Below are 24,519 nucleotides of genomic sequence, written 5' to 3'. Positions count from 1 at the left end.
AATGCTGGTGCCATTGTTTTAAAATAACAATTTAGCTGATGGTGGATACCATGTTATTGTTTTTTTCATTACTTCTTTTGGTGGAACATGCCAGCAATGCCAACATTTTCTCTTATTTTTGACCATGAAACAGATCAGACTTTGTCTAGTAGGTCAAGTCTTCTGCTCAATAATAAATCTCTCTTATGAATCAGCTATTAGATGTGCTAAATGCAAGCATTAAATTGACACAACACAGGAAATAAACACCAATCAATCATTGAAATATTCATCACAAAATGATGTTAGTTTTTAATGCAGTGTTGCCCAACAGATCAAAGGTCAAGGGCACTCAATGTTCGTTTTCAGCCTTACTCCTTAAATGCAGAGATTTCTCCAGATTCTCTGAATCTTTTAATGATTCTATGGACCTACAATAGTGAAATCTCTAAATTCCCTGTCATTCCAAGTTGAGGAATGTTTTTCAGAAACTACTGGAATATTTGCTTGCTTGGTCTTTCACAAAGTGGAGAACCCCACACCTTCACTGACTGTGAAAGACTGAGCCCTTCAGGAGGGCTCCTTTTATACCCAATCATGGTATTATCTATTTCTAATAAACTGTTTTACCTGTGGAATGTTCCAGGTATTTTTGAGCATCAATGACTTTGCCAGTCTTTTCGTGCACTGTCCCAACTTTTTAGTCAAAGTGTGTATGTTGAAAATATAAAACAATAAAGTTCTTCAGTTTGAACATTAGATATCTTGTCTCTGTGATGCATTTATTTGAATATAGGTTGAAAAGGTTTTGGAGGGAACTGTATTCTATTTTTGTTCACATTTTATACAATGTCCCAACTTTTTAAAAAATGATTTTTGATCAAAGTAAAGTTTTTGCACACAATAATTTGGACAAAAACACCACCAACTGTGTGAATGTTTACCCAGTGTTTACCTATCTATCTATCTATCTATCTATCTATCTATCTATCTATCTATCTATCTATCTATGATGAAATGTAACACTGCAGAGTTCTTACTTCGCGCATGCGCATTGGAACTTTTCCGCGTAGCCTGTAGTTCTGCCGCACTTCCTCATTGTCCGAAATAGTAAAGTGCTTCACAGTCTTGCGACGTTTTCTGACTGAAATAACAACCAGCGCGTTTAATTTTGTACCACTTTCGTGCCTCGAATATGTCGAAACCTCCTCCCAAGCCGGCCAAGCCAGGTAAGACTCTGTTTATTGTAATGTGTGGTTTAGATAAAGTAAAAACAGCTACGTCTCCTGCGGGGCAGCACACCTTGTTGGCGTTGGGCGCTTAACGTTAGTAGGAGGGCGGTGAGCACTGCTAAGTTAATGAAATCTGTTTTTTTCTGTCGTCTGTCTGTAAAAACAGCCACAACCAGGTGAAAAGAGAGGCTGTAAGATCTGAGTAATAACTTGACACACTGTCATTGAGTATTGCAGGACTACTATAGAGTTGGGTAAAGTGCCTCAGGGCTGATTGACAGGAGGATCCAGCTCTCAGCAGCAGGCCTCTGACTTCCCTATTTCCATCACCCATGCACGCAGACTGCTGTCTGTTATCCAGCGGTTGTAGGTCGTAGGTTAAGAGGTGATGACGAGCATTTATGGTCAGTGACATCAGTCTGAGTTTCTGCAAGCTCAGTCCGTCGTTCTGTTCTGGTAACTCTATTCCAGTGAGGAAATGTGACTTTTACAAAAAAAAAAAAAAAAAAAAAAAAACAGCAAGGTGAAGTCATAGGGTATGTCGTTTTTGCGGTAAAACTGTTATCAAATGATACTTAGAAAATGAAATTGTTATTCTATGAAAAATGTATCAATGCAACAGGTGCCAGTTTTAAAATGTAGAAAAAAATACAGCTACACTGTGTGGACATTTATCTGTCACAACCCTAAATTAAGTTTCCAGTTTATTTTTTCATCAGAGTAAGAAAATACACACACACTCAGATCCAAAACTAGGTTTATGACTTCTGAGCCTACAGACTTTTAAATGCAGGAATGTGTTCTGAAAACCGTCCATTTATTTGCATGACTAAGAATAAGTGCAAAGTTTTTAAGTGTTCTGCATTTAACCATTTGCCTATCCAAATCCCAAAATCTTAATATTCATGAAGGAATAAATATTCTTGTTGTTTTAAGATATATATTTTCAGACTTTATGCTTTTATTTTGAGAGAACTGGCAAGTGCATAAGGTCATGGGAGTCCTGTCTTACATTTATGTATTTGTGAGGATAGCCTTCATGGATTTCTGTTGCAAACAAAATTTCTTCTTGGGGACTTTCCAGTGCAATCTAATCTGTAGCCTAGCCTCTGTGCATGGGGTGCAGCCAAACCACTAGGCCCCCAGCACACTCCAAAGGATCAAATATTGAGGTTTTAGTGAAGATGGTTAAAGTACTGAATATTGAACAACATAGCAGCTTAATGTAAGGGTGATTTATCATAGGTCATATTAAATAGCTTAGCTGGAAGGTAGATAAGCAAGTAAACTTGGTAAGTATCACTTTTAAAACACCCAGTTTCAAAGTGCTTTGCAAATTAAACAAAATTACAAGGGGAAGAAGAATATATTTAAGTATGTGGTTGGCTTTATTCTTATTTTTATATCCTTAATAGAAAACCATTGCAGCCAGCATAGAGAATCATTCCGCCTTTACTACTTTCATTACCTGTGCGGTACCAAAGGTTCAGTTTTAGGTATTATTTTATTCTTTATCTACATGCCTCCTCTTAGTTGAATAATTCAGCTCTATAGTCTCCTTTTGCAGGAGACACACTCATATACCTTTCCCTTAGACCTGAGGGCCTTAGAGGTCCATAGCTGCTGTATTGGACTGTCTCACTGATAACTGCTGTTTGATGGTACAAAATTTTCTTCATCTCAGTAAATCAAAATCAGAATTATCTTTCCTAAATCCATCACCATCACTGAGTCCTGCCTTAGTGCTTTTTCAGATCCAGTCACATTCAAACCATTTCATATATAAAACCAGTATTCACCCAATCAAACCTTGGAAAAATAATCCCTGCTTTAATTTTTCCCAAACTCAATTACTCCTCTCCAATAAAAATCAAAAAGCACCACCTCTGTTTCTGGGGTGGGGCGGGGGGGGTGTCTTAGTCCCTACACTCTCCAGTACCTGTATGGACTGGATAATGGAGTAGGTAACAGGGGCAGCAAACTGTGGAGTGTCATGTGGTGATGTCCAGATCACTGATCTGGACTTTGCTGATGATGCTGGGATCCTTGCGGAGACTTTAGATGTCCTTGTGGGGGCTCTTAACTTGCTGAGTAAGGAGACTGAAGCCTTGGGCATGCACGTCTCCTGGGCCAAAATAAAGATCCAAGCATCTGGGGATGCCTTGGATGCTGCCATTGAATCTGTGTCTGCGAATGGTGAGAGCATGGAAGTTATGGAGCAGTTCACCTACCTTGGCAGCATAATCCATCAATCTGCTGACTGAGAGGCTTAGATCAACTGCAGACTTGGACTTCACATGGGGTGATGGGTTTTCAGAGCAAGACAGTGTGGCGGTCCCAGTATCTGAGCTTTGGGGATGGAAGTCAGAGTCTTTTGGTACTTGGTCCTTCCCATCTTACTATACATGTGAGATTGGCCAGAGGTGCCAACTGGACTCCTTTGAGACAACTTCTCTTTGGCGCTACTTAGGGTATTGTTGCCAAGATCGTGTATCTAATGCTGATGTGCTCAAGAAAGTGGGGATAAAAGGGTCATCTGTAAAAGCCAGCAGCTGGCTTTTACGGGCACCTGGTGCACTTTCCTGGGCCTCAAAAAATAATAATGCAATTTAATCACATGACTGATTTTGACCGCCCGCAGTCCTCCTGCGCGGATGTTTACATCCCTGGGGTGAAAAGGTTAACGGTGGGTCAAACACAGCCAGCAGTGATGAGTGAGGAGACAGACCCAGGTCTGCTTTACGGCAAATTTCGATTTAAAAAGCTGCTTAATGGAAGTCTGGATGAAACAAAAGTTGTGTGTGCATACTGCAGTGATGAACTGTCTTTACATCGGAGCACAACAAGTCTGAAGTACCAGCTCCGGGCAAAACGCATCTTTGCTAATGGTAGCAAAGACGCTAACAACAACACAGGATCAAGCCATAATGTCAAGCTACACCTGCGCAGTCCAGTAGACCTGGATTTATCCCCAAAACGACAACATCTAATCTAACTAATGCGATCACTAATGGGTCGCCAGAGACTGCAGACCACTGACATCGTTGATGACAAGGGGCTTCAAGACATCATGTGGGTCGACTTGGATGACCCGTACTACAGAACACCTATGAGAACTACTGTCATATGAATCCATGAACTGTATAACTGCTAAAAAGGCAACTAAAGTGGAGCAGCTGGCCCAAGCTACATTTATTAAAGATATCACATCGCCACAGTTTTAGCCTCCCTACATTTCTGACCCCTGTGTGTTAGAATTTATTTCAAGACATCACTCACCACTTTCAAAGCCTGTTTGGGTCTGGCTCCACAAGAAAATTAATAATGGAAATCACAATGTCAAACAAGGGAAAAGAAATCAGGCAACAGAGGTTAGGGGGCTGTAAGAAACTTGCAAGTAGCATTAATGTATTGATTCAGGGAATATCTTCATCAGAGTAATAAAAGAATAGCTTTATGGATAGGGGTGCACCGATTGCAATTTTCTGGCCGATCACTGATCTTTAAAAAGCCTGACCTGCCAATTCCGATTTTGGCCGGTACCGATTTTTTTTTTGTTCCAATCTTATTTTATTGAATAACATTGAACAATACCAATGAAACAATGCAAACTTGTTGTTTTAACTGCACATGAGGTAGTTCTTTCAAATTATAAATGAAACGTTTAAAGCATTGCTGTCCAAACTGCTAAATTATTTCTGTTCTTTTAGTCTTTCATTTTTCCCATTTTAGTAGGTAGAGGCATATGAAACCGATCTTATCCACCGATCTTATTTACAAGGATCAGCCAATCGCTGATCTCCTAAAATTAAGGAAATCGGCAGTACCGATTTTGGCCGATCGATCGGTGCACCCCTATTTATGGATGCACTGATGAATTGGTTTAACATCATTATTGGCTGATAATGCTGGCTGTGTGGAAGTCTCACACCAACAGGAGTCATGACAACACTTAGAAAACACAGGTATTGCAATTGGCAGTTGGCTGAATTTTATTTTACACACCAGTATTAACCCCGATCTCCTCCACTGATGGATCCTTATGTTGCTTTTTTCAAGATATGTGTATGTGATGTTTGGCCAGCAAGCTGTGTCCCTGTAAACAGAGGAGCACAGAAATAGAGCAGCAGATGCATCAGTTTCATTCATACTCTTCATGTTTATTCATGAGTCAGCTCCATGGCATCTCTCCTTGATATGAGATCGTCTTTCTCGACAGATGGCTGGCTGGCTTTGTTGGTCTCATTCAGCAAGGTCATCTTCAAATTTAGCTCTATATATTCATCTGATACACCTGAAGAGGGCACAACAAGAAGTTGTAACAGAATTTAGTTAACTGAATATTGCAGATTTACTAAAAGTTGACTGGATTCAAAGCAGCTTGTATGCTTTTGCTACAGTTGCAGGCACTCAGCCCTCTATGCTGCATGCTTTCAGTCTTTCTGATATAGTCTTGAGGTTTTCTTTACTGCTTTTAATGCTGTTTGTGTGCAGATGCTCCACTTAAAGATGTTTTAAAATTGAGTTACACTTAAGAGATTAAAGTAAAAACTTTCAGCATTTATTTTCTGAGTATCTTTGGCATTAATCACAGTAAGTGCATGGTGCAGTGTAGTCCTGTTTCACAGGACAGGGCTTTGTTGCTAAGTACTTTTTCCCTTTACAAGAGGAATGCTTAAGTCTGAAGTGATACTCTAGAGAGTGGTGCACATTCTTTTGGTTTAAAACATCTCACTGTCTGGATTATAGCCTCTCTCTTGTCATATTTTTGGGAGGCCTACATGTTGAGGTCTTTGGGTTGGGCTTCCAGCAGGAATGGGGAATGAAGCAGCCTCCAAGATCAGACACGCAGAGCTGCAGGAGTTGTTTTGCAATAAAATAACACAGCTGGAAATCATTGAAAAACCACAAGCAAATGAAACCTACAAAACTGTGTTATCACACAGAGGATAAATTTGCCTTATTGATTTATTTAATATTTAATATTTAAAGATCCTTCGGTGTCCCTGAGGCTTTTAAACGCACAGAGGACATGGACTAGTCCTCACAGATCTTTTGTGTTTTGTAAACGACATGATGAGGCTTGCAGACAAGTCACGCTTGCTGTGGTGAACAGAGCAGGGCTTGTGCAGCAGCCCAGCAGCCCCTCTCATTCTGACACACTGAGACACTCTGTTAGTTAAATAGAAACCCTGAGTAACGGCACAAGGGTGTTACAGGCCGCCGAATGTTGAGGTAAAGAGAAAAAAAAAAAAAAAGGATCAGCAAATACAGAGGGCCCTTCACAAGCCCAATGCATCCACATGCAGTAAAACATTCAACAAGCCAAGTAAGAAAATATTAACTTTCATTTTGGGTTGATTTTTAGAGGAACCGTATCAATATTTCATCAACACTTTTACTTAAATGAAGCTTTTTTCACTGAAAAAAGACATAATTCAAATACCAGTATATTAAATACATTTATTTTTTACAGAAGCATATTACATTCACTTGAAACAAATCCTCATTTTGTCCTAAATTAAAAAGACAGTCATCTTCGAAATATAATCAACATTTTTATTTAAAAAATTCTGTGCATTTATTCCAGTCCAAGATAGTTAAAGGATACTCCAAGTCCCTTATATTCTCTTATTTTATACCTACCGCCTTTCATCAGTTCACACGAGGCACGTATTACTATGAAGCCAGGGAAGTTTGAACAGAATTGTGCACCATACTTTTTTCTACTGTTACCAGTGCCTTATATTTATTAGGCACTTGTAATTAAGACAATATTAAGGGCATCAAATGATAAAATTTTTTAACCACAGTACATCTCTTCTGAAGTTAAACACAATTATTCTCCCCCGTTTGTTGTATTTTGAAGTTCCTCAGTTTTGCATTTGAAACCATTTTTGATTCATTTTTTAGTCTCACACCATATTTAACTAAGGCTAACCGACTTCCTGTTTGGATATAGACCTGCTTTTATTCTGAAAGAAAATAAGGAACTTCAGTTGGATTAAGATTATGGCATAAACTTTACCACAGTAAAAGGAAGTAAGGGAACAGTAAAACGTGAAATGCTTGATTATAATACTAGGTGCAGATGACTTTGATGTGTCTACTGAGCTGTCTGTGAGTCTTTCAGTGGTGGACTTATTTTACATCACCGTGCCTGCAGGGAGACACTGCAGTGGCCAAACAAAAGTGTGCTGAGAGAGGCTAGAAAGCATGCCATTATTCACTATTTATGAAAAAATATAATGCACTAATTATAGTGCATTGTGATCAATGCTGACAGTCCTAATAGCTATTTTAATCACATTTATCATTGTTTTTAAAGTTTTAAATTAGGCGCAGACCAGTTATTAGCCTGGACAATAATTGATACCAATATTTGGCATTTAGCTGAATATCTGTATTTTATTTTCCAGATCATCTGCCAAAGTTGGTTAATTCAGTGATGTGCTCCTTTGGCTCCACTGTACGGTGTTTCTTCTCCTGTGTTTTTGTTTGTTTGTTTGTTTGTTTTTTCACTCTACTTTCTCACCTAATGTCCCGCCCACTACACTATCTGACTGGCATGATGTCACACAGCTACCAACCAATCAATACTGAGTCCTGGGTGGAACTGACACAGGAGATACTTCTCAATTGCAATTTTGGTGTGCCTCCTTACTCTGTTTGTGTCGTTCCCTCATGTCTTAGCTCCCCCCAGTGAGGAACTAAAAGAGAGATGTGAGGAAGAGACACGAGAAGAGAGGAGGGACAACTTAGCTATGAGAAATCCTTCACTTCCCAGTGTTAGTCTGAGCAACATCAGGTACTGATGACGAGATGATCAGCTTATTTACTTTATAGCCCACTCTATGAACATTAAGCAGACCCTCGTTTAAAATAATTTAAAACCTTTTAGATAATTTCACATATGGTTTGAGAGTTTAGTAATAACTTGTCTTAAACAAGAAGCAATAAATATTAACATGCAGCATTGTTTTTTAAGTATCTGATTATCAATGGAGTTACTTTTATTGATAAATTTAATGATTAAGTTTTCATCCTATCTTTTAACTTCAAGAAATCGAGTGGATTTTTATGTTGATGAGAAAAAGAGTAGAAGGTCTGCTGGGGCTTTTTAGTGACACATACAGGTGCTCCCTGGAAACTTTGGGTTTGCTTTGCTCATTAATCTTGTGAAGAGGCGATTACATGAGTAAAACAAGTTGAGTCCCCAAGAATGAATTCAAAAGTTGTATCGCCAACTGTCCATCAAAAAAACAGTCCAAGGAACACTATACAATTTCTGCAGAGTTAAAATGCCTTCATCTTACATGGCAAAATATTAGGGATGCACAATATTGTATTTTTTCGATATCGGCTATGCCGATATTTACAGATTCATTTTAGCTGATACCAATATTGATATTGATATTTAAATAATTCTTTTCGGACAAGAAATTTCAGTCCTTTTGGACACACTTTAAGGTTTGAGGATGACAAAAGAAACTAACTTTAGTCCTTAAAACACTTTAAAGTTTAAAGAATGAGAGTAAATGAAGAAAAAGACCAGAACTGACATAGATCTGTTGGTTCAGCCTAAACTCCACTAATTTATTCATTTATATGGGCAAAATTTGCAATCAATATATGCTGAAATACACAGGCAAAATATCGGATGTAAATACTGGCAGAAGTTTTGATATCTGATAATACCGACATTTGCCTTTTTTAGCTAATGTCTGCTGATATCGATACCAGACCGATAATGCATACATCTCTACAAAATATAACTTATGATAGCTTAGATTTTGCAACCCACTTAGGTTTTCATAAGGGCTATTAAGCTAAAGCTGGCACAAATAAGAGGAGTGTAATTAACTGCATGTTTGTTCCTTAAACTTTTAAGTGTGCTCTCAGGACCAGTTATTTTACCTTTTTCATCCTCAAACTTTAAAGTGCACTTTCAGGGCTGAAGTTTTAAGTCTTAACTACATTTACGTATACATCGGTATTGCCAAAAATGTTTTGTAAAGCATGTAGGATATCTGCAAAAATTCCTAATCATGGACCCTAGATAGCATAAGGACCAATCACATCACACTATAAATATCCCTAAATCACTCACACATTTATATCAGATTAGACAACTAAACAAACCAATAAAGTTACTCCAGTATTACAGTTGTGTAAGCTAAATCAAACTGCATGCTTGTGTTTGTTTATTAGTGTTTTATTGATCCTAAAAGAGTTGTGTACCACAGGACAAGTCTTTGGATGTGAAGCTGACTAAACACAGCTCAGAGATGTTTACTTAGAGTTGTGATGCAAAGCAGAAGAATAACCATTGCAGAAGTGCTGCTAAACAAATCTGATAGTTCACTGTAAACAGCACTGCAGTCTGTGCCATGCCCTACGTTATGTAAACGCTGTGATTTAAGGCATTGCCTCTGTAGCTTCTAGAAACATCTTTAAGACTAGGAAGTGTGAAGTATGTAACTGTTCCTTTAAGCTTCTTTGTAGGTCTCAGTGAACTAGTTCAGCTGTCAGCTAAGGCCACAACCACTCTGGTAGCATTCCAGCAGCAGCAGAGCTAACGCCAGGCCCCACAGTGAGCCATGTCAGGACCCGAGGGCAGCCAGATCAGGCCTGCACACACAAGGAGAGGCGACACGATTTAGCCCCTGTGCTGTGCATAAAAAAAGTGTATTGTTGTAGGCTGAAGCAGAGTTGTTCTAGTAAACGATGACGCTCCTGAGGAGAAGGAAGGAACTAAGGATGTCAAAGCCACTTTCAACTTCAACAATATCATGTTTTAAAGATAATGGTGCAATTGTCATTATTTTAATGACTGATAGTATCCAAAAACGTAGAAAACTGTCCATCTTGAATCATATATTTCATAAAAGCTGCTGCTAGCAAAAGAGAAAGAGAGAGCATTGTCTACATTTACCAAATCAAGGGCACAGTGTCTGCTTGCAATATTTGGTAAATTACACAATTTGCATACTTTTATTTTGTTGTCATGGTATCAAAACAAGCATCAACATCCTTTGATTTTTGCTATGGTTATTCCTTATTTTAAAGCTACAAAAAGTGCGAGAAATGCTTTTCAATTAGGTAGAGAAGCTAGGGTTCGTGTGAAGTGAATATATTCAGGGTGATTACTTTGCAGCAGAGGTGCAAGAGCGTTAGATGTCAGTTTGAGTGTAGATTGCACTGGGCAATCAGAGCTACACTTTGAGTGAAAGTTTTCTCATTTATTGTTTCTGTATGAGAGTCAGTGGGCCTTTGTAAGCTACACTGTGCACTCAGGTTCAGGCTGTTTGTAGTAAAAAATAAGCAGGTTATTTTACACAGCTGTGAAGTAGCAGCACTTGTGGTTTCAATTCGCTGTCTCATGAAGTATTTTCTGTTCACAATTCTTTTTCAAACACTGATGAGGTTTGTTTTTTGAATATTTCGAGTTAACATGCTGTCTGTTTTGTTTTCTCCTCTCTAGGCCAAGTCAAAGTGTTCAGAGCCCTTTTCACCTTTGAACCAAGAACGGTACAAACTTTTTGTTTGCAAAGACTGATGTGTGTTTTTTTTTGTTTTGTTTTGTTTTTTATTAGAATAAGGAAAGGAATGTAAAAGCTTTACATATAGACTCTGCTTAATAAGTTTTGTTAAATATGAAAATGTGATATTTGTGGTCATACTAACCTTTTTTGGCCAATACATGTACAGTGCCATGAAAAGTATTTGCCCCCTTTCTGATTCCTTTTTTTTTTGCATATTTATCAAACTTAAATGTTTCAGATCATCAAACCAATGCTTATATTTCACAAAGACAACCCAAGTAAATACAAAACGCAGTGTCTGAAAGATTTAAAAAATCTAAATTTAAAAAAAATTTAAGGGGGGGGGGGGGGGTCCAAAGCAATCTGGCCCTATGTGAAAAAGTAATTGAACCCCCTTGTTAAATCATGAGTTAACTGTGATTAACCACATTTCTTGGAAAGCTGAGTTCAATTTCACTGGCCACACCCAGGCCTGATTACCACCAGATTTGTTGAATCAAGAAATCACTTAAATAGAAGCTGTCAGACAAAGTGAAGTAGGCTACAAGATCTCAAAAAGAAACGCATCCTGCCACGATCCAAAGAAATTCAAGAACAATTGAGAAACAAAGTGATTGAAATCTATCAGTCTGGAAAAGAATACAGAACCATTTCCAAGGCTTTGGGACTCCAGCGAACCACGGTCAGAGCCATTATCCACAAGTGGAGAAAACTGGGAACAGTGGTGAACCTTCCCAGGAGTGATAGGTCAACCAAAATGACTCCAAGAGTGCAATGATGACTCATCCAGGAGGTCACCAAAGAACCCAGAACGACATCTAAAGACCTGTAGGCCAAACTGGCCTAAGCTAAGGTCGTAGTTCATGACTCATCATGTCATCATGATATCCATGATGACTGCTGGGGATCAAAAATAATGATAGAATTTCACTGAAAGTGTTACTAAACTAGACAAGATTCCCCCCCCCCCCCAAAAAAAAAAAAAAATTTTTAAAGGATACTTTAAAAAAAGTTGTGACTTTTAGCAAAATAGTCATGGATGTTCTTATGTGGTATCAATTGTTTGTGATTGCTTCATGTCTGTAATCATCATTAGGGAAAATTTTACTTCATTGTAAATCCCTAGCACTGTATTACAGATTATGTATTTTGATTTAAAAAGCCTCAGAATATAAACTGCTCTGTGTTTCTGTGCTCTATATTCATGCTTGACATGCTCCTTTTGTCTGTTTGTCATGTTAGAGCAGTCAAACTTCACTCTCTGCTTGTTGAAGCTTTGAACTGCGATGCATGATGGGAATTACTGCTTGGCTAGTGACCATCAGTTGTTCATTACTTATAACAACGGGCACTCAGAACACACTCAGACGCACGATATAATCTGTATATCAGTATCTGCAGATATTTACAATCAATATTTTGGCTATGAAAACATTTTCATAAATGAAATAGAGAACAAGGTCAGAAGACTAGTCTGGGATTAAAATATGTATAGATCTGTTTTATAAATAGATATACAAACGGTGGCTTGCTTAAGCTAAAGCTAACATAGCTATGCTAGCTATGTAAACATTACTACATGAGCCAATGTAGCTTAGTTTGCTTTGGCAACGTGAGCTTTAGCAAAAATTACTAAAGCTTACTTAGCTACGTAGATGCGCAGTTTACATTGCTGCTTTGTGAGCTTATCTTTAGCTACATTAGCTTTGTAGCTATGTTAGTTTCTGAACTACATTTTAATATAAAGATCGATATTGACTTAAATTATTTAGTAAATTTTGGCAAATTGGATATAGGCAAAATCTAACATCATGCATCCCAAGTACTCACTATAGAGTGATTTTGGACACAGCCACAGATTCAAGAATTCATACCTAAATAAGGGTAAAGTGAATAGTGTTTAAATGGCCAAATAAAACATTAATTAATACATTATTCCTGCATTTTATCCTTTCATTATTGTTATCAACGGCCACAAATCATATCGTATTGTGTTGTACAGAATGGTATGATAGAGTTTTGTGTCCTTTCCTATCATATTGCATCATATCATATTGTACCATTTCATACTGTGAGCTAGCATGCAATTTCCACCCCATAATTGCAGTGTGAAACCCATTATAAATACAAACGATTGCCTACGCATAGAAAAACTGATACCATTATTAACAAATGAAATCAACTTAAATGAAGGACATAAAAATGTACTTTGATGAGGGCTTATCGATTCTTCCTTGTATTGGTGTTAAATTAGTGATACTCAAAAACAACTCATGGCTCTTTTAAGTCTTACTTGGAAAAATAAGACCTCAGAAAAGGGACATTTTGACCTTAGAAATGATCCATTTGACCTTAGAAATTATCCATTGCAAGTTGCATCAATCAGTTTGTTTCCCACACTACAGTAGGCCTTAAATGTCAAATTGAATTGTCAACCTTCATTTTTTGGCAGTATATTTCCATTGAATGTACAAAAGAGAGAAAATGCAAGAAAAATATCACATTTTTTTAAAAAGGGACAAAACAGGCTCCAAATCTGATTTTATAGTATTGTTTTACTAAAATAATTTAAGGTAGATATTAGTGTAGGTTGAGGTCTCAACAAGCAGTCGTGTGAAGGAACATATGTTTAATTCAACAGTTTTTCCAAAAAAAGCTTTTTTTTACCTATTATAATTATTTTTGGTTAATTCTATGAGACAGAAAAAAGTTTTTTAGTTTTATTAATCTATTCAAGCTGAATGTCAAGATTCCAGTTATCTAGTGCTAGTATTCAAATCAGCAATGATTTAGTATTAAAATGTATTATTTCCACTCATTTTTAAAAATATTTACTAATCTCAAATATCTCACCTCTGACTTTCACGCCCATATTAAACTAATCTTTTTAGATTAATTAGTTTCATTGCATTTAGATTAGCTGATATTTGAACAAAGAAGCAGAAGAAAATGAACAGAAGATAAAGATTATTTTCATGTTTTATTTTGTTTAGTCAACTGAACAATGCAATCACCTGACAGCATTGATGAAAATCTGACAGGTGACAATGGGAATAAAAAGTGATGGATTAAACTAGCTGTTGAACACAAATAATGTTCTTAAAAGACTATAGATAGAGAAAAAATATGAAAATGAGAGGTGAAACCAAGCTCTCTGCATCAGTCTCTAATCAGTCTTTAATTCTTTAAGATTGTGAGGATACTTACTCATAGAGTACATATTTATATTTATTATTTCATACCCCCCCACTGTGGCTCTTGCAAATTTTTTTCAATAATTTGGCTCTTTCGTTGACCAAGGTTGAGTATCACTGTAATATGTACAGGTTAAGAGTAGTAACAGTAAACAAGAAGCAATAGTAAGAATAGAGCACATAGAACTTTAGAAAAGATAATCATGATAAGTAAAGTCTTTCTGCATAAAGAAATGACTGATTTCTCAGTTTGATATTTAATCTTATTAGCGAAAACTACAAAAATATGCTGGATCCTATCATTTTCTCAGAACAAATGTTATTTATTCAGATTTATGATGGTCACAGAGATGAAAGTTTAAAAAACTGAATTGGATATTTAGTGTATTAAAGAATCTGTTGTCAACATATTTGTTTAGATTAAAATTGCTCTGCAGTAAAACAAAAATATACCCTAATATACCCTGTCTTATGTCTTGAATGAAGAATGAGAAGTTGATCCACATTAAAGTTAAATGTTTGCATTCTTCTCTCTAGGCAGTGAATGGGAGTGAACGGGGAGTATACAGTGCAAGAAAGTGAATTTAATGAGATTAAAACGGAGAATATTGTTATATTTTTTATTTTTCAGTCAGATGAGCTGTACTTTGAGGAAGGAGACTATTTGTACATCTCTGACACAGTAAGTAAAACCCCACCCATTGAATCTAAATCTGCTCTCTTTCCTCTTTCTTTGTCATAGTTTTGCTTTCTTTACCCTTATTTGTCAGTCAAAATGTTTTCTCTTTTAGTTTGCACTGTTAATTCTCTACTCCACTGCTGTTGCGTTTATCTTTGTTGGCTCAACTCAACTGCTTTCTGATGTTTGATTAAAAATTGTACATGTTTTTTCATATTTCTGTATTACTTTTATTGTTAGAGTGACACTAACTGGTGGAAGGGGACATGCAAAGGAAAAACGGGACTCATTCCAAGTAATTATGGTGAGTGAACAATAACAACAGATCAAGTTTAGATTTACTGACCACCAATATTGAGCTGCATTTCTTTAAGTTGTCTGATAGAAGTAAGCCAAGGGAATTGTGCTAATGGCTTTGTCTTTTTTTCGTTTCAGTGGCTGAACAAGCAGAATCTATAGACAATCCGATGCATGAAGCAGCCAAACGAGGTGTGACAGATTTCTCCACCATCCTAAACTTTTTTAAATTTGTTGTCTTCTTCACATCATGTGTGTTTTTTCAAACCATCTCTCACTGGATAGCAGCTTGGACCCTTTATATGTGTTAGCTAAATAGCTGTTGCACTGTTTGCATCATGTCTTGTGTGCTTTGTGTGTTGATGCATGTATTTGTGTTAAAACAGGTAACCTGAGCTGGCTGAGGGAGTGTGTGGAGAACAAAGTGGGAATCAATGGGCTGGATAAGGCAGGAAATACTGCCCTCTACTGGGGATGTCATGGAGGGCATAAAGGTATTAACTTTCATATCTGAAAAAATATTCAGATTTACTCCTTTTCCATTGCAATCCAGTTCCACAGGCTTGACTAATTTTTCAGCAGACACAAGACTGGTGAATTGGCCCAGTGTTTGCCATAGTTTGACAAAGTATTGACTAAGAGTTATGACATGAATCATTACTGAAAAAAAGCACAGGCTCGTTTGTTTTACATGGGAAGAGAGGTACACAAAAAGAGGAAGTTTGTCTAAAACCTTGTCAAGTTCTTCTGTTTTCCTCCATTGTTCCTGACTGGTTGTTATTTGATCTGTGTTTTGAAATCTTAACTCAGTCTTTTGTTTCTATATCAGATGTGGTGGAGCTGTTGCTAAGCCAGCCAAATGTGGAGCTCAACCAACAGGTGATTTTTTTTTTTAATTATGTAGACCTGGAAGGATATTAAAAGGGCAAAAACATCAAGAATTCCTTGTAGCTTTAGCTGATTTCTATTGCATGACAACAACAATAAGATATATCATCACGACTTTGTTAGTCTGGTCTATTGTAAAGTTCATCTGTGATAACCATATTTTACATTTATACTAAATAATCATCACTTCTATCAAAGGAACAAACTTTCATTTATTTATGCTGTAGTACAGTATAGCATTTTCAAAATAAAAACCCATTTTCTTGAAATATGATTACCTTTTTATTTGTAGTATTAAAAGCAGCAAAGCAAATATGGGTTAAGAAAGGGAAAAAGTGGGAAGTGGGCAGTAAAAATGGTACAAAGCAGTTAAATGGTGGCAAAAATGGGCTAAAAGCAGCAAAAGGGGTAAAAATGGGCAGCTAAAGTAGCAAAAATTGGCTTACAGTGGCAAAAATGGGTTTGATGTGGAAACAAATGTGGCAAAAGAGGCAGAATCAGTGATAAAAAGGAGTTAAAAAGTGTCACATACACATAACTTGAACATAGCCCAATCGTAGTTAGACACACTTTTTAGCTCTGGTTACTGTTACTGTTAGTCAGGATGCTAGCATGCATGCCACTGATCCAACACACATGCATTGACATATTCAATAAATCACAACTGGGGAGGGCTCATCTTCTGGGTTTATCAGGGGCCTGAACAATTCCTCAGGCAGGCCTGGTGCATTCACTAAAATTTTCTGCAGCCAGACCAGATGCTGTTTTTTAAACTGTCACTTAAATGTACAGCAATTTGTAGAAAAGTCCATGGCAAAAACAAACAAGTTTCATACTCAGAGAGAATAAACTTTACAACATAGCTGTCAAAAATCATTAGCCCTCCTGGGTTATGCTAGACCTAGATAATGATCTCCCTGTCTTTTATTCTCTACCTGTAGTAGGACAACAGCACCCACTGAACATTCAAGACACTGCATTCACACAATCGCAAAAGCAAACCATTCATTATTATCTATGATTTAAACCAACCTGGTGATGGTTTTATCAGCAGCTCTGTTCCAGTGTCCCACTTTTACTGGTTGGGGAAAAAAAATCAACATGTTTTGGCAATCAGCATCTGAAATGCTGCAGTTAGTAAAATTATCTTAGTTCAGCGCCTGTCAGAATTAAAGCTTGCTGAAGAATTTGCTGAACTGATAACGTTTTGTTGTTTAGAATAAACTCGGAGATACGGCATTGCACGCTGCTTCCTGGAAAGGTTATTCTGAAATTGTGCAGATGTTGTTGGAAAAGGGTGAGTATTTAGTCACGTCTATGGCTTTCTTTTTATTCATAACACCTGGCATGATTGATACTGAAACAGAGAAAGAAAGCATGTTGATTTTAAGAACCTTCATTTTATGGTTGTAGATAAACCATCAGCTGTTAAAATGTTGACGTTTTATGTTTATAGTTACTAACATAAGCTTCATATTTGTCCTCATAGGCACATAGTTTAGTATGCATGGTGACTTTGTGTTTTCTTCTGTTTTATTTTCTTCAGATCCAAGGACAGACATCAGGAATAATGAGAACAAGCTGGCTGCTGAGATGGCCACACACCCCATGTGTGCCTCACTTATAAAAAAGAAGCAGGGAGGCAGTAAGTACAACTGCCACAAGGGGGCAGTCAAGCAGCACTCACACATTCAATACCACTGAGACATTTGCATACCAGGGTGGAAATTAACTGTTTCGCCTACCTGCCACAGTGGCTGATGGATTCAAAAGTCTATCAGCCACTGACTTTCTCTTTTTTTTTTTTTTTTTTTTTTAACCAGCAACTTTATTTTAACAAGCGGCATAATTTAATGAGGTATAGTATAATAATCAAGGCTTATATTATTCAAGTTATAGGCTTTTTATTAAATGTTTCAACTAAACTGGCATGAACTCTGTTCTGTTCATAAACACAAAAAAGTTTACTGTTTTATTTTGGAGGCTGGTTAGTTTCCATTTGCAGTCAGGTCCTCAAATACAGATTTAACTGCAAGTAACCTCAGCTGAGAGGCAAGATAACCAATTTATTGTTGTGAGCCAATATTTTTGCCCATCTGCTTGCTTCTGCACGAGTCAAAGCACATTTTAACCCATTGTGTATACAAGTGCTATACAACAATTTATTTTTAATAGGTTAAAGACGGCAGGATGTTTTTACTTCCACTTAGGGATGTACAGGACAAGGTTAGCAAGAGAAAAGATGTACCATTTTCTTTTACAGGAGTAACAAAATGAACACAAACTATTAGTTTCTTGCAGTAATGGGGTCAGTGAGGGTGAAGGTCTGCTTGACTCTGCTCATAACGTCAGTGGGAATAAGCAGAAACCGAGATTCAGTCCATGCTGTTCACTGTCACAAAATAACTGTTACTTGACTTTTATTTACCTGCTCCGCTGGCTGGTAGGTTTATCAAATTCAACTAATACTGCTAAAAAAATGCATGGCATGGCTGGTGACAGATGCCAGTTTCCCACCCTGTTGCATACATTTACAAAATGAAATGAAAATTTTTTCCTAAGTGGGGTCACCTTCCTCTGAAAGAGGGTAAAGAATCTACCTTGTTGGTAAAACATGAACCCTAGAACACTACTTACTATATAAATTAAACAACATTAGTCACTGCCTAATGTATGTATTACATATACTGTAATATACCTCATTCAGTGATACCCCCATACTATACAATGCTACATTGCTTTTTACATTGGAAGCTTTCATTTATCATACTTGGTCACTGTAACTTTCATGTTACATTTGATTTATGTGACTTGAGAATCTGCTGTGTCTAAATGTAATAAATCTATGTAATTTAATTTATTTATTTATTTTATATTTGCATACTTGTTTATTTATCTACTTGCTTAGTTTTCCCACTGGGGGATCCATATAGGATTATCTTGTCATTGTACCTCACTTTATTGAAACTTTTTTTTTTTTTTTTGAGTGAAAAGCAGTCAACAGGGTGACTACACGCTACACTCTACTGCTTACTTTCTTAATCATTCCACTATTGAAACTTAAAAAAAAAACAGTTCAGAAAATAAACACCTACTCTAAATTTCCAAAGATTAAAAAACAAAAAGATCCTGATATTGCCAGTCTCAAAAAAATGTCATTCAGACCTGTCCTGGACATCTGTTTCGGTGTACAGATTCCTTGTTGGTTAGGTGGATACAACCTACTCTAGACTGTCTTTCTACCTACATTCCTTTAAAGAGTATAATGCATATTACAGTATAAATCAATTATACAGCAGAGACAACATTTCAAGGTTCAGTGGCCTGTTGCAGTAGCTACTCACAAGTTCTGTCTTAGGTTATGTTGCAAAGTCCACACTAAATAATTCATTGACACAAGTTAAATTAACTTGGATTATTGTTTGGTTGCACCACAGGCACAAGGTTTAACTAGCAAAGAGCGATGTTAAAACCAAGCAAACTATTGTTGCAGATATGACATTTTCACTTTACTTGACCAATAAATGCAATGTCTGTTGCAGTGCAGTCTGGCTTCTGTCAAAAAAGTCCTGCATATTTAGACATATTGAAATTATTGGATTAATATTAATGGCTTTTAGATTTATTCTGTACCAAGAAATGCTGGATTGATACAATTTTGAGAAAAAAATAGATTCACAGGTAGAAACGGAGTTCCTACAGGTCATCGAAAAGTCATAAATAGTCTTAAATTCCACAATTAAATTTACATCTTATAAAGTCTCATTTTTAACAGAGAGGACTCAAACTTTTGCAAGCGCTTTGAGTCAGACATGACATTGTTCAATCTTTGTTTTCTAGCCTACTTATATGGTTTTAATCATCTTCCTCCATAAACTGTTGCATAAATATTCTTAATTATTCAAGGAATGAAGTGTTGGATGCTTTAAATATCCTGAATAAGGACCCCAGACCCCCCTCTGATTTTATCTGACACACTGTGATCTAAAAACTCTATTGTTGTGAAACACCAGTCAAGTTCTCTAACATCTGGGCTACCAAGTTGCCCACTTAAAAATCCTTGCAGCCCACTTTTATTTTAACAGGTCTTCCTTAACAAAATGCATGATGCTGCCTTTTTTTAAATAATTTAACTGTTTACAATTAGCTCATCACACCTGTGAAAATTTATTATGATAAATATCCTATATATTGATAGAACAGAGGCATTAAATGTGCAAGAAATCATCCAATTAGGTTTATCATCTAAAAATTGTTTCATCCTATACCTTTTGCCATTTCATAAACAGCTCATTGAAGAAAATTCAGTCCTGGCCTGGTGTCTCATGCCTTCCAGTTTTGACTGTTTGCTGTGCAAAATGTGGTTTCAATGTTTCTCAGTTCAGGTCTTAAAAAGGTCTTAAAAAGTCTTACATTCAAATTTTTTTTTATGTCTATAAGCCAAACCCCTGCTCTCACTTTTATTAAGTTGGCCAGAGGTAATCAGAAGCAGGCAGCTTGTTCATTTTTAAGTGGAAGAAGTATCAAATGATGTAATAAACTTCCCCTTTTATTGGGGCCCACACAACTTGAAGCAGAAAGCTGGGGTTAACAGAGGAAGTTCATGACCATTGTTGTTGTATCTGTTATCTCAACTGGATATGATGACTTTGACTTTGCACCCCAAGGGGGTGAAAACTTCATCAACAACAATCTGAGGTAATTTAATGGTATGCTGTTGGTCAATGGATTGAAATAACTCTGCTCATGTAAAACAAGAGTTTGAGTGTCATCATTCATTTAAAGGACAATCTATCATAGAGAACACACAGCAGACCACCTCTAAGTTATCCCACCTCTTAAAGCAGAGAACTCACACACAGGTGGTGTAACACAGTGCAAATGTTTACAATGTGAATATATAAGCAGTAACATATTACAGTATTTCTCTTAAGTGTCCATGTCTTGTGTTTCAGACATTACTCGCACACAGAGCAATGCTGAGGAGTATTTGGACGACGAGGACTCAGACTGAGCAGAACCTGTTAAAACATTTAGTCTTCCTATGGTTTTGTGGGGAAGGGTTTTTTGTTGTTTTTTTTTTTTTACAGATACAAATGGCTTTGTTGCTCCTTTTCTTATTGTAACTCCATTGTAGTTCAGCATATTTCATACAAACACCTCAGTTCTCAGTCCTCTGTGTAATTTTTGTGAATTTCAGAGTGTTTTTTCGGTGCATCACCTCCATGTTGGGAAAGCATTGGTTGCACTACAAACTGAGCTGTGATTGGAAATGGACCAAAACTCTAAGAAACACATTCCAAACATACAGATTACATTCAGCCCATTTACACTGCGTATTAAAGTGCCGGAGCAGATTAAAAGATTGATCTGGTCTGTGTTTAGTTAAGTTTAAATGATCCACTTAAAAGTAATAAACCTTTGATTTGGCAACACTTGCAGGTTTGCGCTCTGTCTAAACTATGCAGTTATTTCTGTTGGAGATCAATGGGACGTGTATTTAAACTGTAATCTCTAACCTTTAAATTGGTTGTGCTGAGGAACTCTGAGAAATTTTCCTGTTTTTATCTCCTTGATCAGCTCCTCACTCTTTTATAAAATTCCAAATCTCATCTGTTACATACTGTACTACTACTGTACGGTCTTGGTCGGTGTTATGACATTTCCACTACCCTAAGGATCCGTCAGTCAAGTGTATTCCTCTGTTTAAAATGAACTTAAAATTATTCTTTCAAGCTCTTTTTGTCTGTTTGTTTGTTTGTTTGGTTTCTTCCCTGGGAGCAAATTTCTGGTTCTTAATGCTGCTTTCCAATAAACTATAAAGATTTTAAAAGTGCCTTAAATACACTCACAGACCCCTTTATTAGGTACATCTGTACATCAGCGATGCAATTATCTAATCAACCAATCACAAGGCAGAAACCAATGCATTTAGGCATGTAGACATGGTCAAGATGATCTGCTAAAGTTTAAAAATTGAGCATCAGAATGAAGAAGAAAGGTGGCTTAAGTGGCTTTTAACACACCAAAATCCTGACCCATGCATTTGAATGTTGCCAAAATTAAGGCTTTTCAGATCAGCAAATGTTTTCCCAATCTTCTCTGGTCTTATTTTGGTGAGCCCATGTGAATTGTAGCCTCAGTTTCCTGTTACTAGCTGACCAAAGTGGCACCTGGTGTGGTTCTCTGCTGCTGTTGCCCATCTGCTTCAAGGTTTGTCATGTCTTGTGTTGAGAGATGCTCTCTTTCAGACCTTGTTTGAAACAAGTGGTTATTTGAGTTATTGCCGCCTTTTTATCAGCTCAAAACAGTCTGAACATTCTCCTCTGACCTCTGCCATCAGCAAGGCATTTTGGCCCAGAGAACTGCTGCTCCCTGGATATTTTCTCTTTTCCGGACCGTTCTTTGTAAACCCTAGAGATGGTTGTGTGCAAAAATCCCAGCCGATCAGCAGTTTGTGAAATACTCACACCAGCTCGTCTGGCACCAGCTACCATAGCACATTCCAAGTCACTGAAATCACCTTTCTTCCTCGTTCTGATGCTCAGTTTGAACTTCAGCACATCATGTTGAACATGTATACATGCCTAGATGCATTGGTTGCTGTCATGGGATTAGATATTTACACGGATTAAGAGATGAATACTTGTACCTAATAAAGTGGCCGATGAGTTTATGTGTATAGCAAGAGTGTTTTGGTTATCAATGTGAACATGTTTTTCTTAAGATGATTTTGTTCTAGATTTCTATCTGCTCTGTTTTCAACCTGCAATAAAAGATTTTTAACTTAAAATACACAGAATAGACTTTTGTTCTGAGTAAATAAATCACAAATTTGAATATCAGTTGTCTTTTAAAGTGATGATTAGGTGCAACTGTAAGACCAGTTGTGTGAAATTACAAAAGCCATGTTAAGGATTATAGCTAATGAGTGAAAGCTTCTCACAGAAAGGCAAATTCCTCATTAAGAGGTGTTAGTGTGTAAACAAATGTGACAAAACTTAACATGAAAAGTAATGTGATTATTGGCTGCATTTTAATCTGCGCATGCATGCATACTGTGAAACCAAAAAAGGAAGAAAGTTAAAAATATATGTTCAAAAAGTTCAAGAAATCCTTTATTACAAACTCAGCTTGTTGATGATATTCCAATGGAGACAGGAAGAGCAAAAATATAAAGGTGTACATAGAAATACAGCCAGTCTCTTATGAAAGTTACATGCTACATAACTGCCAAACCAGAGAGGAAAATGCTGTAAATCAGAAATAATAAATTCTGCTTTAAGTTGTTGATGCCAGACCTAATAATGCAATAACAACTTGAAAACTGAAAATACAAGATACCAATCGCTGCAGTTGAAGAGAACATACAGCTTTGGGAAGCAAGAGACATCTTTAAAGAGTAGAAGTGCTGAATAAAACATTTCTTATTTTTAAGGTTGTTTTAATGAGCAGGGAAGATAGTTTTGTAAAATATGTCAAAGCAGAGTTAGTCTGAACCTTGGTCTGAGGTGCACTGCTTCTTCAAAACAGTATTTTCAAAAGCAGCTGCCCTGGGGGATTTAAGTAACACTGAACCAGACTGAGCAGCAAAATAACAGGTTAATTTGTTTCTTGCTGGGGATTTCATAGTTAGGAGTAAAAAATATAATGGAAACATGCTCTGAATACACAAGAACACATTCCAAATAAATACACTACATTTCAATATTAATGCAGGGCACAAGTAGAAAAAGTGTAAAAATTATTTGTGGGTAAAGGAAGCATCTCTAATTTAAAGATAGGCCTCCAGATATACAAATAAGGTTTAGTGCATTCAAACCAATTGTCTGCCACACATCCATTAAAACATGACAATATCAATTTATTGAAAAGGCTCTACAGATTCTGCAACACAATAAATTTAAGTTACTGTGCCTTGAAATACATGGTTTAAATGCTGTAGCACATAGCAAACCGGGCCGCTGTGTAAAGCAACGACTAGTCATTTAGAAAAAAAAATAGTTTTATGATTCCCATACTTTCCTTGAATGAAAAAATAGCCTGCACGTGCAAAGCTGATAATTTGTTAATGGTTTGCGTGCCATTTGTTTAGTCGGTACTAAAAGAACAGTAATAAGTCGCAGTATAAACACGAGCCAGATTTTCGGACGTTTTGGTACAAAACTTCAACTGAATATAGTAGGTTAAATTTGCATTGATTTGTAGGCGGGATGACCAGCGCCCGTGATAGCAACTCTATCTTGCGCATGGGCACTGATGCACAGCACTGCTTCGTATCTTATCTCCATAAGTAGCATATAACCCACACAACACCTGACCGTTTTTTGCTGAGACTCCACGAAGTCCTGGTTAAAAAAAACAAAGAGTTGGTCACAACTGCCCTGAAAGATGTGGCTTTCCTGTCATATCAATTTTAGAACAGAATTAAACAAAAATAAAGAAAAAAGATACAATGGCAGCTTTGAGTTGCCGGTAAATTTGTTAGCAGATGTTCCCGTTGGTCTCAACGTTCTAGCTCATAACGTCTGTATGCTAAGCTAATCAGCTTCGGCCACATATTTAAATGGTACAAAGCTTCCTCTTTGAATAATATCAGGCAAGAAAGATACTCTCGAAAGTCAACGCAGTGAATTTAGGAATCATAATTTTCTTATTTCCGTCAGACGAATGTGTTTCCTCATGTGGAAATGTTAAGTTTTACC

General features: G+C 36.9%; 1 protein-coding gene across 1 annotated transcript; it reads left to right on the top strand.

Moving 5' to 3' along the window:
* Window positions 1-1,059: 1,059 nt before the first annotated feature.
* ostf1 (osteoclast stimulating factor 1) lies at window positions 1,060-21,549 on the top strand. Its single transcript, XM_041788017.1, has 10 exons — window positions 1,060-1,208; window positions 10,696-10,742; window positions 14,582-14,632; window positions 14,870-14,933; window positions 15,065-15,118; window positions 15,313-15,420; window positions 15,756-15,805; window positions 17,033-17,111; window positions 17,361-17,459; window positions 20,770-21,549. Exons 1-10 carry the CDS (start codon window positions 1,175-1,177, stop codon window positions 20,826-20,828), a joined length of 645 nt encoding a protein of 214 aa, XP_041643951.1. The 5' UTR covers window positions 1,060-1,174; the 3' UTR covers window positions 20,829-21,549.
* Window positions 21,550-24,519: the final 2,970 nt, after the last annotated feature.

The sequence above is a fragment of the Cheilinus undulatus genome, linkage group 5 (genome assembly GCF_018320785.1).
Source record: "Cheilinus undulatus linkage group 5, ASM1832078v1, whole genome shotgun sequence".
Lineage (NCBI taxonomy): Eukaryota > Metazoa > Chordata > Actinopteri > Labriformes > Labridae > Cheilinus > Cheilinus undulatus.
Note: the sequence above shows the minus strand (reverse complement) of the source record. Positions and strands in the feature narration are given on the sequence as shown.